Source organism: Hypanus sabinus, chromosome 3, assembly GCF_030144855.1.
Source record: "Hypanus sabinus isolate sHypSab1 chromosome 3, sHypSab1.hap1, whole genome shotgun sequence".
NCBI classification, from domain to species: Eukaryota; Metazoa; Chordata; class Chondrichthyes; order Myliobatiformes; family Dasyatidae; genus Hypanus; species Hypanus sabinus.
The window spans coordinates 10,581,708-10,595,292 of record NC_082708.1 but is presented as its reverse complement, the minus strand read 5'-3'; the positions used below and the strand labels follow the sequence as shown (position 1 = coordinate 10,595,292).

The 13,585-nt window shown below is 43.7% G+C and overlaps 1 protein-coding gene across 1 annotated transcript in view; it reads right to left on the bottom strand.

Annotated features, from left to right (window-relative positions):
* myo7aa (myosin VIIAa) overlaps positions 1-13,585 on the bottom strand; it is a 188,356-nt gene that overhangs the window by 160,643 nt on the left and 14,128 nt on the right. The window contains exons 5-8 of the mRNA XM_059963729.1: positions 10,332-10,516; positions 7,343-7,464; positions 6,465-6,607; positions 1,671-1,784 (exon numbers count right to left, since the gene is read on the bottom strand). Of these exons, the coding sequence (XP_059819712.1) occupies positions 1,671-1,784; positions 6,465-6,607; positions 7,343-7,464; positions 10,332-10,516 (564 nt within the window). The remainder of the gene's footprint in view (positions 1-1,670; positions 1,785-6,464; positions 6,608-7,342; positions 7,465-10,331; positions 10,517-13,585) is intronic.

The following is a 13,585-nucleotide window of genomic DNA, read 5'->3' as shown; positions in this document are numbered from 1 at the left end:
AAAATATAGAAGCAGAGTTAGGCCACTTGGCCCAACATTTAATCATAACTGATTGATAATCCCTCTCTCAGCCCCAATCTCCAGCCTTCCCCCCTTCATGCCCTGACAAATCATGAATCTATCACCCCCTGCCCTAAATGTACATAAAGACTTGGCCTCTCCAGCTACCTGAGGCAAAGTATTCCACAGATGCATGACTATCTGGCTAAAGAAATTCCTCCTCATTCACGTTCTAATAGGACACCTCTCTATTCTGAGGCTGTGTTTGCTGGTCTTAGAGTCTCCCACCATAGGAAATATCCACTCCACATCCACTCTATCAAGGCCTTTCACAATTTGATAGGTTTCAATGAGGTCACACCCCATTCTTCTAAATTCTAGTGAATACAGGTTCAGAGCCATCAAAAGCATTTCATATGACAAGCCATTCAATCCTGGAATGATTTTCGAGAACCTTCTTTTAACTCCCCAGTTTCAGCACAGCTTTTCTATGATACGGCGCCCAAAACTGCTCACAATACTCTAACTGAGGCCTCACCAGAGCTTTATAAAGTCTCAACATTACATCCTTGCTTTTGTAGTCTAGTCCTCTTGAAATGATTGCTAACATTACATTTGCCTTCCTCACCACAGACTCAACCTGCAAATTAACCTTTAGGGAATCCTGCTTCTTCTCTGTTATCAAACCCTGCTTTAAATATACTTCAACAGCCATCTGTGGAAATACATCCCAGACTCACCACCCTTTGGCTAAGGAAATTCCTCATCTCTGCTTTGAAGGATCATTCCATTATTCATTTGGAATTAATATATTAAATGGAATTTACCTTGAATAATGCTTGAATAATTTAATGACTTACCACTTTGAGGCCCTCTGTTGACCAAGGTCAACCGTGAATGCTGAGCCTCAGCTGTCTATGTGGTATGCAAGCCAGTACAGAAGCCAGGCCAGAACAATATGGAGAGCTAGCTGTTGGCCAAGTAGCGGCTTCTCCTCTCCGTGCAGCTGATGAATCCAAAGGTACGGCAGAGACCCATACAGTTTGGAGTTGTCAGTCAGTGTTGAACTCAACGTTGGACTGACGTAGCAACTCCAACTGTAAATTTTTTCCTGGGGTTTACTCCCAAAGCCTTTCCCATAAGTGGGTATAGCCGCAAGGCAGCAGAAGTTTGAGATCAGTGTTCTTCTTTTCCTAGATGAGCTGATGAACCCCACTTGCCCAAAGTGACTGACTTTAAGACACCAGTAACCTATCTTTGCCCCTTCTCCTGCCAGTGGAAACTGTTCTGCTGGGCTTAGTGACTAAGCCACACATGTAAGCCAGGAGCTGGACTGGGATATCAGAGGATATTTGAGATGCTCGCCATTGGCAACCATCCCACTACCAACACCACCCCCCCCCCCCCAATGGCTATAACAACCTTAGGGACCCCTTACTACTTTAGTGATGTACCGTACTGGACTTTTTAATCTTCCTGCTGTAGCCTTCACTACAAATGGGATTTTCTAATAATTAATTACTTTAATACTATTATTCCACTGGAAGTTTCCTTTTCTGAACCGATTTTTCCTTAAAAAACTTGTCCCACACCATTAGTCCACAGATTTCAGAAAGTCACCAGAGCAATGTTACACACTCCTCAATCGATCAGCGGTCCACAGGTCTCACCATGGTCAAGTAGGTGTAATCTGTTGGCTTCCCCAGACCAAGTTTCTTCTTCTGGTCAGTGCTCATCCCCATCAACGTGCAATAGAAAATGTGATAGTTTCTCTCCCCATCAGCCTGTGGAAGGGAAAGATGAAGGTCAACACGTGCCAATGGACCTGTACCATTCTATATTCAAACTTAGCAACCAACTGGCTCCATACCAACCTCAGAATTTCTCCCTTCACCAGAAGGGCAAGAGGTCAGAACACACTGAGTAAGTTAACAAATTTCACAACACATTCCGGTGATAATAAACCTGATTCTGATTCTGTATTGCGAGCAGTTTTGGGCCCCTTATTTAGGAAAGGATGTGTTGGCCTAGTAGAGGATCCAGAGCAGATACACAAGATCGATCCCAGAAATGAAGTGCATGAAGAGCATTTGACGGCTGTGCCTATATTCACAGGAGTTTAGAAGAGTGAGGGAGGATCTCATTGAAACCTATCAAATATTAAAAGACCTAGATAGAGTGGATGTGGATAAGATGTTTCCTATAGTGGGGGAATTTAGGACCAGAGGATACAGCCTCAAAATAGAGAAATGTCCATTTAGAACAAATAATGAAGAATTTCTTTAGCTAGAGAGTGGAATTCATTACCATGGACAGCTGTGGAAGCCAAGTCATTGGGTATATTTAAAGTGCAGATTGATAGGTTCTTGATTAATAAGGGCATGAAAAGGTTATGGGGAGGAGGCAGGAGAATGTTGAAAGAGATAATGGATGGACTAGCAGAGCAGACTCAATGGGCCGAATGGCTTAATTCCGTTCCTACTTATGACTTGTGGTCTTATGGAGATAAAGGCGGAGGCTCACCAGAGCAATCAGGGACGGATGATAGATGTTGGTTTCGCCACCAACCCTAGAAACCTCTTAACCGAAATAACTCAGTAAACTGTATCCACCTCGTAACACTTGGATGCTTGGCCTGCTGGAGAGATTATAGACCAATAAAACCCTTTTTGTTTTCTTTTAAGAGTTCATAACTCTTGGGAGGCAGGGCAATTAAAACAAAGTTGAAGGAGTGTTTACTAACAAAATAATGTCCTAAGGCAATTTGAGGTAGAGTAGCAGTTGAGGTATGCTATTCTAACACCCGTGACAAAGGTTCAGCTCCCAGCACTGCCAGTAAGGAACCAGTATGTTCTCCCCATGACCGTGTAGGTTTCCAGTTGGATGCTTTTGTTTCCTCCCACATTCCAAAGTCATATGGATTAATTGTTTAATTGGTCATATGGGCATAACTGTCCAGTGTGGGATCAGTGGGATGGAAGTGTCCCCTCCAGTGCTATAGCTCTAAATAAAAATAACAATGAATTCTGCACTTTCTAAAAACTATTTCAATGTACTTGTGTATGGAACGTTCAAGTTCAAGTTTAATTTTATTGTCATTCAACCATAACACATACACCGCCAAATGAAACAATATCCCGCTGGACCAAGCTGCACAATTTGTTTGTTGGTCAACAGTCTTTCCGCCAGGTTGATTATCCAAACGTTGCAAGGTAGATGCAGTTTGCTGAGCTTTTTGGGTTAAGGAGTGTCTCGTGTCGGGGGCAAGGCTAACATTTATTACCCATCACTGACTGCCCTGGTGAGCCTCTGCCTTGAACTCCATAAAGTATATTACACAAATAAATTCACAAATAATAAAGTGCACTTATGATACATTAAGTAAACAGCATATTGCTACTGGCACTTCATACATGATGATCTGCCTGGATGAACCCTTACAAAAACTTTTCTAAGTATCTCCCGACATGTGGTAATAATAAAACTTTACCACACATTAATGAATTGAATTGACTTTATTACCTACATCCATCACATACATATGTAACAATCTTTATGTTACGTCTACATCTTATGTGCAATTTATAGTAATTTGTAACAAGTAGTATGTACAACAGGACAGTCAATATAGGACAGAAATACAATTATATCAGCATGAATTAATCAGTCTGATGTCTGGGTGGAAGAAGCTGTCCCGGATCCTGTTGGTCCTGGCTTTTATGCTGCGATACCGCTTCCCGGATGGTAACAACTGAAACAGTTTGTGGTTGGGGTGACTCGGGTCCCCAATGATCCTTCAGGCCCTATTTACATACCTGTCTTTGTAAATGTCCTGAATAGTGGGAAGTTCACATCTACAGATGTGCTAGACTGTCTGCACCACTCTCTGTGATTGAGGGAAGTACAGTTTCCATACCAGGCAGAGATGCAGCCAGTCAGGATACTCTCAATTGTGCCCCTGTCGAAAGCCCTTGGGATTTGGGAGCCCATACCAAACTTCAACTGTCTGAGGTGAAAGAGGCATTGTTGTGCTTCTTTTAAACCACACAGCCAGTATGTACAGATCACGTGAGATCCTCACTGATGTTTATGCCAAGGAACTTAAAGCTGTTCACCCTCTCAACCCCAGATCCATTGATGTCAATAAGGGTTAGCCCAGGGGTGGGCAAACTTTTTGACTTGTGGGCCACAAAGGGTTCTAAAATTTGACAGGACCAGGAGCAGATGGACGGAGTGTTTTGGTAATACACCTCATAAGAGAAAATAAAATATCATGGGATATGTAGAAAACATGTGCTTTAATTTCAATTGAAAATGAACAAATGCATTACAACAAAATATCTGTCTTTGAAGTCCCATGGTATTTAGCTATTTATTGAAATGACTTTTAAAACACTGAAAATTAAATGAATAAAATACAGCTTTTTTAAATAGTAACAGTTATTATTTTAAAGCACTGAAAATTCTGTTATCCTTCAAGATATTATCATCATCACTCTCCTCCTGACAGTCTTTATTTCAAAAACGGTAGGAGATGCAGGTCTACTTGTCCTGCTCCTTCTTTTTCAATTGTCCCCTGTGCCAAAACTCAACAACGACCAGCACAAGGAGAGAACAGTGACAGCGTGCCAGTATGCGGAGCGCGTTATTTGATCTGGAGCGCATTTTTTATTTTGAGAACGTACGTGCACCTGCGCACTACTCATGTCCATCACTTAACAGAAATGACATGTAACATGTAAGGCTTATTGAAAAAAATATTTTCAAATGCATTTTTTACATAACACAACGAAGAAACTTATTTTTAATTTCAGTGGGAACAGTGTGGTTGGTCTCCCGTTTTAGCCAGCGCATCAAAGTCTAGATTTAGTTTTGCTGTGGCAATTCTCAGGATGGATCTGAGGTGTTGGTCAGTTAACTTGGATCTGTGGCTGGCTTTGTTGATGTTCATGACGCTGAACGCATGTTCACACAAATAGGTCGAGCCGAACAAAGAGTAAAGCGCAAATGTGGAGTAATACGCTGCACCTCAACAAAGGTCAATGTATATAGAGTGCGTCATCTATTGGGAAAACGCCAGAATTGCGGGGAAAAAACGTTAACAAGGTTTATTAATATAATTTCATCAAGTTCTGCGGGCCGGATTAAAAAGCTTAACGGGCCGCATATGGCCCGCGGGCCGTAGTTTGCCCATGCCTGGGTTAGCCCGTCTCCATTCCTCCTGTAATCCACAACCAGCTCCTTTGTTTTTGTGACATTGAGGGAAAGGTTGTTTTCTTGACACCACTGTGTCAGAGAGATGACTTCATCCCTGTAGGCTGCCTTGTTATTATTTGAGATTAGGCCAATCAACATAATATTGCCAGCAAATTTAATTAGCAGATTGGAGCTCTGGGTGGTGACACAGTCATGGGTACACAGAGAGTAAAGGAGGGGTCTTAGGACACAGCCCTGAGGGGCATCTTTGTTGAGATTAAGAGGAGCAGAGGTGAGGGAGCCCACTCTTACCACCTGCCAGCAATTTGACAGTAAGTCCAGGATCTGGCTGCACAAGGCAGGGTGAAGGCCGAGGTCTCTGAGCTTCTTGTCAAACCTGGATGGAATTATGGTGTTGAAGGCTGAACTGTAGTCCAACAACAGCATTCTCACATAAACATCCTTCTTCTCCAAATGTTTAAGGATGGTGCGTTGAGCTGTGGCTATTGTGTCATCTGTCCATCAGTTGTGTCAGTAGGTGAATTGTAGGGGGTCCAGTGTGGGTGGCAGCAAGCCGCAGATGTAGCCCTTGACTAGCCTCTCAAAGTATTTGCTTATTATTGAGGTGAGTGTGACAGGATGCCAGTCGTTCAGACATGTTACCTTGTCCGCTTTTGGTACGGGGACAATGGTGGATGTTTTGAAGCAGGAGGGCACTCTACACTGGGAGAGGGAGAGATTAAAAATGTCTGTAAAGACACTTGTCAGTTGTACCGTGCACATCCTGAGTAGCCGCTCTGGAAAACCATTGCTAACTTGTAGGACATGAAGGGTCAGATAGCTCAAATGGTATGTACAGTAGTGTGACCGTTAGTATAATTGCTATTACAGCTCAAAGGGCCAAAGTTCAGTTCCTGCCACTGTCTGTAAGGAATTTGTATGTTCTGCTCATGACTGTCAGGTTTTCTCCAGGTGTTCTGGTTTCCTCCCACATTCCAGAAACGTACAGGTTATTAAGTTGATTGGTCACATGGGTCTAAATCGGGCTGTGGGTGGGGCTATTAACTTGCCATATCTTTAAATAAAAAGTAAATGATTGGACCGTGCGGGCTTGTTGGGCCAGAAAGTCTTGTCGCATCTCTAAATAAAATACAGGTGAAACAATGAGGAAGCATCCACTGCAATGGAAGTGGTGTTGAATTCATTGCAATTCTTTCACCCAGGTCACCTTTGCCCCCGTGACCCATTTAATTCCTCACCCACCATACCTGACGACAAACACGAGACTTCTCCAGTAGATATTGTTCTATCTTGGCTCCCTCGATGGCCCCTCGCTTGTTAAAATGGATGTCGATATATTTCCCAAAACGACTGGAGTTATCATTCCTGATAGTTTTAGCATTCCCAAAGGCTGTGGGCAGAGGATGAGGGCAGAGCAGTTAGGTCACGACACTAGAATCAAGCACAGTAGCAAAGAGGTTGGCATAACGCTGTACCATGCCAGCTGTAAGATCAGGGTTCAATTCCTGCCGCTGTCTGCAAGGACACTGCACGCTTCCCGTGACCGCTTGGGTTTCCTTTGAGTGCTACAGTTCCCCCCCCCCCACCCCCACATTCCAAAGATGTGCTGGTTAGGGTTGGCGAGTTGTGGGCAAGCCTTGTTGGCATTGGAAGTAGGGTGACACTTATGGGGTGCTCCCAGTACATCCTTGAACAGCATGGTCATTAATGCAATATGATGCATTTCACTGTGTATTTCTATGTACACGTGACAACTAAAGCTAACAGTTAATCTTTAAGTGACATGTTGTGCAAATCAAAAATACAAGAAAACCTGCAGATGCTAGAAATCCAAAGCAACGTATGAAGAACACTGGAGGAGCTCAGCATCAGTGGAAAAGAGTAAACAGTAAACATTTTGGGCCTAGACCTGACTATTCCTCTTCCTTTCCAGTCCTGATGAAGGGACTCAGCACTAACATCAACTGCTTAGTGTTTTCCATAGATGCTGCCTGGCCTGCTGGATTCCTCTAGCATTATGTGAATGTTGTGTAAACTCTTATTCTCTCTATGCCCAGCTCTGAATTGGTACCTCTGTTTTCAATGGACATGGCAGTGTTTCAATATCAAGGTTACACCAACAAACCTTCCAGAATGGGATTTGCTTCAAGGACTTGCTGCTCGATCCACGAATGCTGGCCGCTGATCGCTGCCAGGAACTGTAGTATCAGCTTTGTGCTCTCCGTTTTCCCAGCACCAGACTCTCCACTAGGAATCCCAAACAAAGGTTAAAATTCATCAGCACAAGAGATTCTGCAAATGTTGGAAATCCAGAGCAACACACACAAAATGCCAGAGAAATTCAGCAGAACAGGTAGCATCTATGGAAATGTTTCTGGCCAAAACTGTTCATCAGGACCGGAAAGGAAGAGGGGAAATGCCAGAATAAGGAGGAGGGTGGGGGGGGGGGGGGGAAGAAGGACAATCCAGAAGGAGATAGGAGAAGCCAGGTGGGCTAGGAGGGGGGATGAAGTAAGAAACTGGGAGGTGATAGGTGGAAAAGGTGAAGGGCTGAATGAGGAGGAATCTGATAGGAGAGGAGAATGGACCATGGAATAAAAGAAAGGAAGAAGTTTATCATTTCAGGTAAAGTTCAATTGCTATTACATTCAAACTTTCATCATACCAATAGAGCAGTCAACATAATCAAAGACTCTACCCACCCTTGACATTTTCCCTTCCCCCTTGGGCAGAAGATACAAAAGCCTGAGAGCACCTACCACCAGGATCAAGGACAGCTTCTATCTCTCTGTTGCATGACTATTGAATGATTGTCTAGGATAACATGGACTCTCAGCTCCAGTCTGCCTCATTATGATTTGCACATTATTGTCTAAAGGTACTGCACTTTTTCTGTGGTTGTTTTATTCTGCATTCTGTTATTGCTTTACCTTGTCCTACCTCAATCCACTAATGGTCTGATCAGTATGAAGAGAATGCAAGACAAGCTTTCCACTGTACACATGACATTATTAAACTAATTCCAATTTAGCAAAGATTAGGAACACAATAACCAAATTTTCATTCACTTATTAAATGGCTGGTAAATTTGTTTAATATTGTCACATGTACTAGGGTACATTGGAAAACTTCATTTTGCATGCCACCTGTACAGATCAATTCATTATAATGGTGCAGTGAGACATTAGAAGGGAAAACAGTAACAGAATGAAGAACTATGTGTTACAGTTGTCTGAAAAGAGGATGCTGTCTAAGTTGCATGCCATCTTGGACAATGTCTCCCATCCACTCCGTAATGTACTGGTTAGGCATAGGAGTACATTCAGCCAGAGACTCATTCCACTGAGATGTAACACTGAGCGTCATTCCCACCTGTGGCCATCAAACTTCACAACTCCTCCCTCGGAGTGTCAGAGACCCTGAGCCAATAGGCTGGTCCTGGACTTATTTCCACTTGGCATGATTAACTTATTATTATTTAATTATTTATGGTTTTATATTGCTATATTTCTTCACTATTCTTGGTTGGTGCGACTGTAACGAAACCAAATTTCCCTCGGGATCAATAAAGTATGTCTGTCTGTTACAGAGAAAATGCAGGGCAGGCAGATAACAAGGTACCGTAGACCGATGGGTCAAGAGTCTATCTTATACAAGAATGTTTGGCTACCCAAGGCAATTTCTAAGGTAGGGACATGTTTGGCACAGCTTTGTGGGCTGAAGGGCCTGTATTGTGCTATAGGTTTTCTTTGTTTCTATGTTTCTCAAAGACACCTCCCACCCCAGACATTCCCACTTCTCCCCTCTCCCAGCGGGCAGAAGTCACAGAAACCTGAGCGCACAGAACACCAGGCTCAAGGACAACCTCTATCAGACTCTTGAACAGACTTGTACAGTAAGACAGACTCTTGGCCTCACAATCTACCCCATTATGATCTTGCACTTCATCGTTTACCTGCATTCACTTTCTTTGTAGCTTTTACGCTTTATTCTGCATTGTTATTCAGCATCATTATGTGCCATGTCGTATGACCATAAAACACTACAGCACAGTACAGGCCCTTCAGCCCTCCATGTTGTGCCGACTCATATAATCCTTAAAAAAGTACCAAACCCACACTACCCAAAAACCCTCCATTTTTCTTTCATCCATGTGCCCGTTCAAGAGACTCTTAAATACCCCTAATGTTTTAGCCTCCACCACCATCCCTGGCAAGTCATTCCAGACACTCACAACCCTCTGTGTAAAAAAACTTAACCATGACGTCTCCCCTAAACTTCCCTCCCTTAATTTTGTACATATGTACTCTGGTGTTTGCTATTGGTGCCCCGGGAAACAGGTACTGACTGTCCACCCTATCTATGCCTCTCATAATCTTGTAGACCTCTATTGAGTCCCCTCTCATTCTTCTACGCTCCAAAGAGAAAAGTCCCAGCTCTGCTAACCTTGCTTCATATGACTTGTTCTCCAAACCAGGCAACATCCTGGTAAATCTCCTCTGCACCCTCTCCATAGCTTCCTGATGTGGGCAATCAAGACCCTGATCGTTCTTGGCAAACTTTTCCTATGGAATTGGTTTGCCATCGCCTCCTGGACAGTGTCTTTACAAGATAGATGACGTCAGCCATTTGCAACACTCTTCAGAGATTGTCTTGCTGGTGTCGGTGGTTGCATAACCAAGACTTGTGATATGCCCCTGCTGCTCATACGACCATCCACCACCTGCTCCCATGGCTTCACGCGATCCTCATGGGGGAGCCAAGCAGGTGCTACACCTTGCCCAAGGGTGACCTGCAGGTTAGTTGAGAGAAGGAGCACCATACACCTTCTTTGGTAGAGATGCATCTCCACCCCACTACCTGAGCACTGTTATTGTTTTACCTTATTCTAGCTCAATGCATGTAATGATATGATCTGTATGAAGAGTACTCAAGACAAGCTTATCACTATACCTTGGTATGTGTGATAATAATAAACTAATACCATTGCCCATATGTTTTCCCAGTGTTAGGGTCGTGCAGGTGGGTTCTAGGACTGTTTATTAGCCACTTTATGATTGATAACACTCAAAGAAGGTCATCATGAGGCTACTGAGTAGTGGTCGCTGACTCACCTTATGATACAGCACTGGTCCTTGCCGTTCCGTTGCATGTTGAAGTAACAGTTATCAGCAATTGCGAAGATATGAGGCGGCATCTCCCCGATCTTCCTGTTGGTGTAGTAGCGGATTTGCTCGGCCGTGTAGATCGGCAGCAGTTGATAGGGATTCACCGCCACCAGGATGGAGCCAGTGTACGTCTGAAACAGTCACATTGAGCCCATTACCAGCGGACCTCTAAACTCTGCAACCCTCACTCCTCCTGCAGAGATACACCACTCCGATAACAGGTCCCGCTGCAAACTCCCCATACTACATCAGCAGGGAAACACTCAGATGTTGTTCTGAAGATGGGATTGCATTCAAGTCTATAACATATTGTAAAGCCAAGATAAAGAGTGGATGAGGAGAGGATCTGTCCTATAGTGAGGGAGTCTAGGACCAGAGGGTACAGTTTCAGAAGAGGACACCCCTTTAGAACAGGGATGAGGAGAAATTTCTTTCGCCAGATCATGGTGAATCTGTGGGATGCATTGCTACAGATGGTTGTGGAGGTCAAGTCATAGGGTATATTTAAAGTAGAGATTGATAGGTCCTTGAGTAGTAAGATTGTCAAAGGCTACAGGGAGAAGGCAGGAGAATGGGATTGAAAGGGATAATAAATCAGCCATGATGGAATGACAGAGAAGATCCAATTGATCAAATGGCCTAATTCCGCTCCGTGTCTAATGCAAGAGGCAACAGAACTTTGGACTCTGTGTCATAGACCATTATAACACAGAAACAGGCCTTTCAGACCATATAGCTAACGTTGAACTTGTTCTGCCTCGTTCCATCAATGCACATCTGGACGATATCCATCTGTACCCCTCCCATCCAAGTCCTTATCCAGACTTCTCTTAAATGCAGCAAACAAGCCCCCATCCACCACTTCCACTGACAGCTCATCCCACGCTCACACCAGCCCCTGAATGAAGACTTGACAACCTCAGTTTCTTCATGGAGTTTGCATGTGTACATTTATTCAACCATGAAGGCAGCCTGTTTCTACTTTCTTAGAAGTCCAAGGAGATTCAGCATGAGATTGAAGACTGGAAAACTTCTACAGATGCACAATGGAAACCACTCTGACTGTCTGCATCATAGCCTGGTATAGAAACCCCAATGCACAGGATTGCAAGAGGCTATAGAGGATGGCGGACTCAGCAAGTTCCATCACAGGTTTAGCTCTCCACACCATCGAGGACGTGAACAAGAGGTGATGTCTCAGGAAGACAGCACCTCTTCTCAATTCTGCCATCAGGCAGGAATTACAGGAGCCTGAAGACCCAAACCTCAAGGTTCAACAACACCTTCTTCCCCACTACCATCAGGTTCTTAAGCTGATTTGAAAATCCCCAACTCTACCTCGGACCACATTTCCCTCAACTTACATCAATCCCTGTTTATTTTGTTGTGTGGACATAACTAACCAGCGCAATCCGAATCACAACAGTTTAGCTACACTATAACCATTTTCATCACTTTGCACTCTAATAAACGTTGTTGTTATTTGTTCTGCTTGTGTCCTTCCTTATTAAGAGCTGAGTTGGGGAGGGTCAGCAACCTTATTTCTGAGAAGTGCAATTACAAAGGAAGCACTGCAGCGCCTCCTACTTCCTTAGGAGCTCGCGCAGATTTGTCATGACATCTAAACCTTTGACAAACTTCTATAGATTGTGGAGGCATGTATGGAAACACCAATGCCTTTGGACAGAAAATCCTACTACAAGTAAGGGATATGGCCTTGTCCATCATGGGTAGAGCTGTCCCTACCACTGAGCACTGTCGCAGGAAAGTAGCATCCAGCATTAGGAAACCTCCCCCCCCCCCCCCCCCCCATCCCCACCACCCAGGCCATGTTCCCTTCTCACTGCTGCCATCAGGAAGGAACAGGAGCCTCAGGATCCTCACCGCCAGGTTCAGGAAAAGTTACTAGCTCTCAACCATCAGTGTCTTGAACCAAAGGAGGTAACTTCACTCATCTTCACAGCCCCATCAGCAAGATGTTTCCATGACTTATTGACTCACTTGCAAGCACTCTTCATCTCATGTTCTCGATATTATTGCTGATTTATTTATTATTGTTTCTTCTTTTCTATTCGCAGTTTATTTCCTGTTTGAATTCCTATATGGGCAGTCTTTTATTGATTCTGCTATGGTTATTATTCTGTAGATTTAGCAAGTATGTCCACAAGAAAATGAATCTCAGGATTGTATATGGTGACACTTATGTACTTCAAACTTTTTTTTTTAAATTTATTATTTTTTCTTGTGAGCCCTGCTTATATGATGCTATGTGCCTGTAATGCAAGGTGTTTCATTACACCTGTGCATGAATGTGCTTGTGCATAGTCAATAAACTCAAATTTATGTCATTTACTTTAAGTTTGTTAACTTGTATTAGTGTTCTACAGTGATGCCTCTCCAAAAACACTGATTGTCATGATGTTTATACCTTGGGTATCAATGCCCATGATAACAAACTTGAATGTGAAACCTGATGGTGAGGGTTTTCCCTCGAGAACTCCTGACTCCTCCCACATCCCAATGACATGTGGGTTAATTGGTCACCGTAAACTGCTTCTGAGCCGCCAGTGAAAGGTAAAGTCTGGCGGGTGGGGGGTGCAGGGAGGGTGGGAAGCTGAAGACAGTCAGAAGAACAGATTCCGTGTAAAATGGTTGGCTGATTTTCAGTGTGGGCTGGATGGGTTGAGGAGCATATTTCTGTTCTACAACTCAAGCCTCTGGTGGGGGTGAAACTGGTTGTAATTTGGATTGAGTCTCATTTTTTCCATCTGAGCAGATAAATGCTGCACTTGTAAATGGCATTCACAACAAAGGCCTCCATCCGGTTAGTGCCCTCCCCCCCCCCCCACTCTTCCCCTGCTTCCTCGGTCATCACCTTAGTCATAGAAACAGACCCTTCAGCCCATCTATTTCATGCTGGATTGTTAACCTGCCTAGTCCTATCAAACCTCACCTTGCTCTCCAAGCACATACTTATTTATACAAATTTATCTTAAATGTTGAAATAATCCCACATCCATCATTCCCACAGGCAGCTTATTATTCCACACTCTCACCACCCTCTGAGTGAAGACATTCCCCCTCAGGTTTCCCTTAACCATTTCACTTTTCACCTTTAACCTATGACCTCTAGATCTGTTCTCCTAGGTGGTCCTCCCTGCTCCCAATTCATGGGCACACTTTCCCTTTTCTAGAGAAGA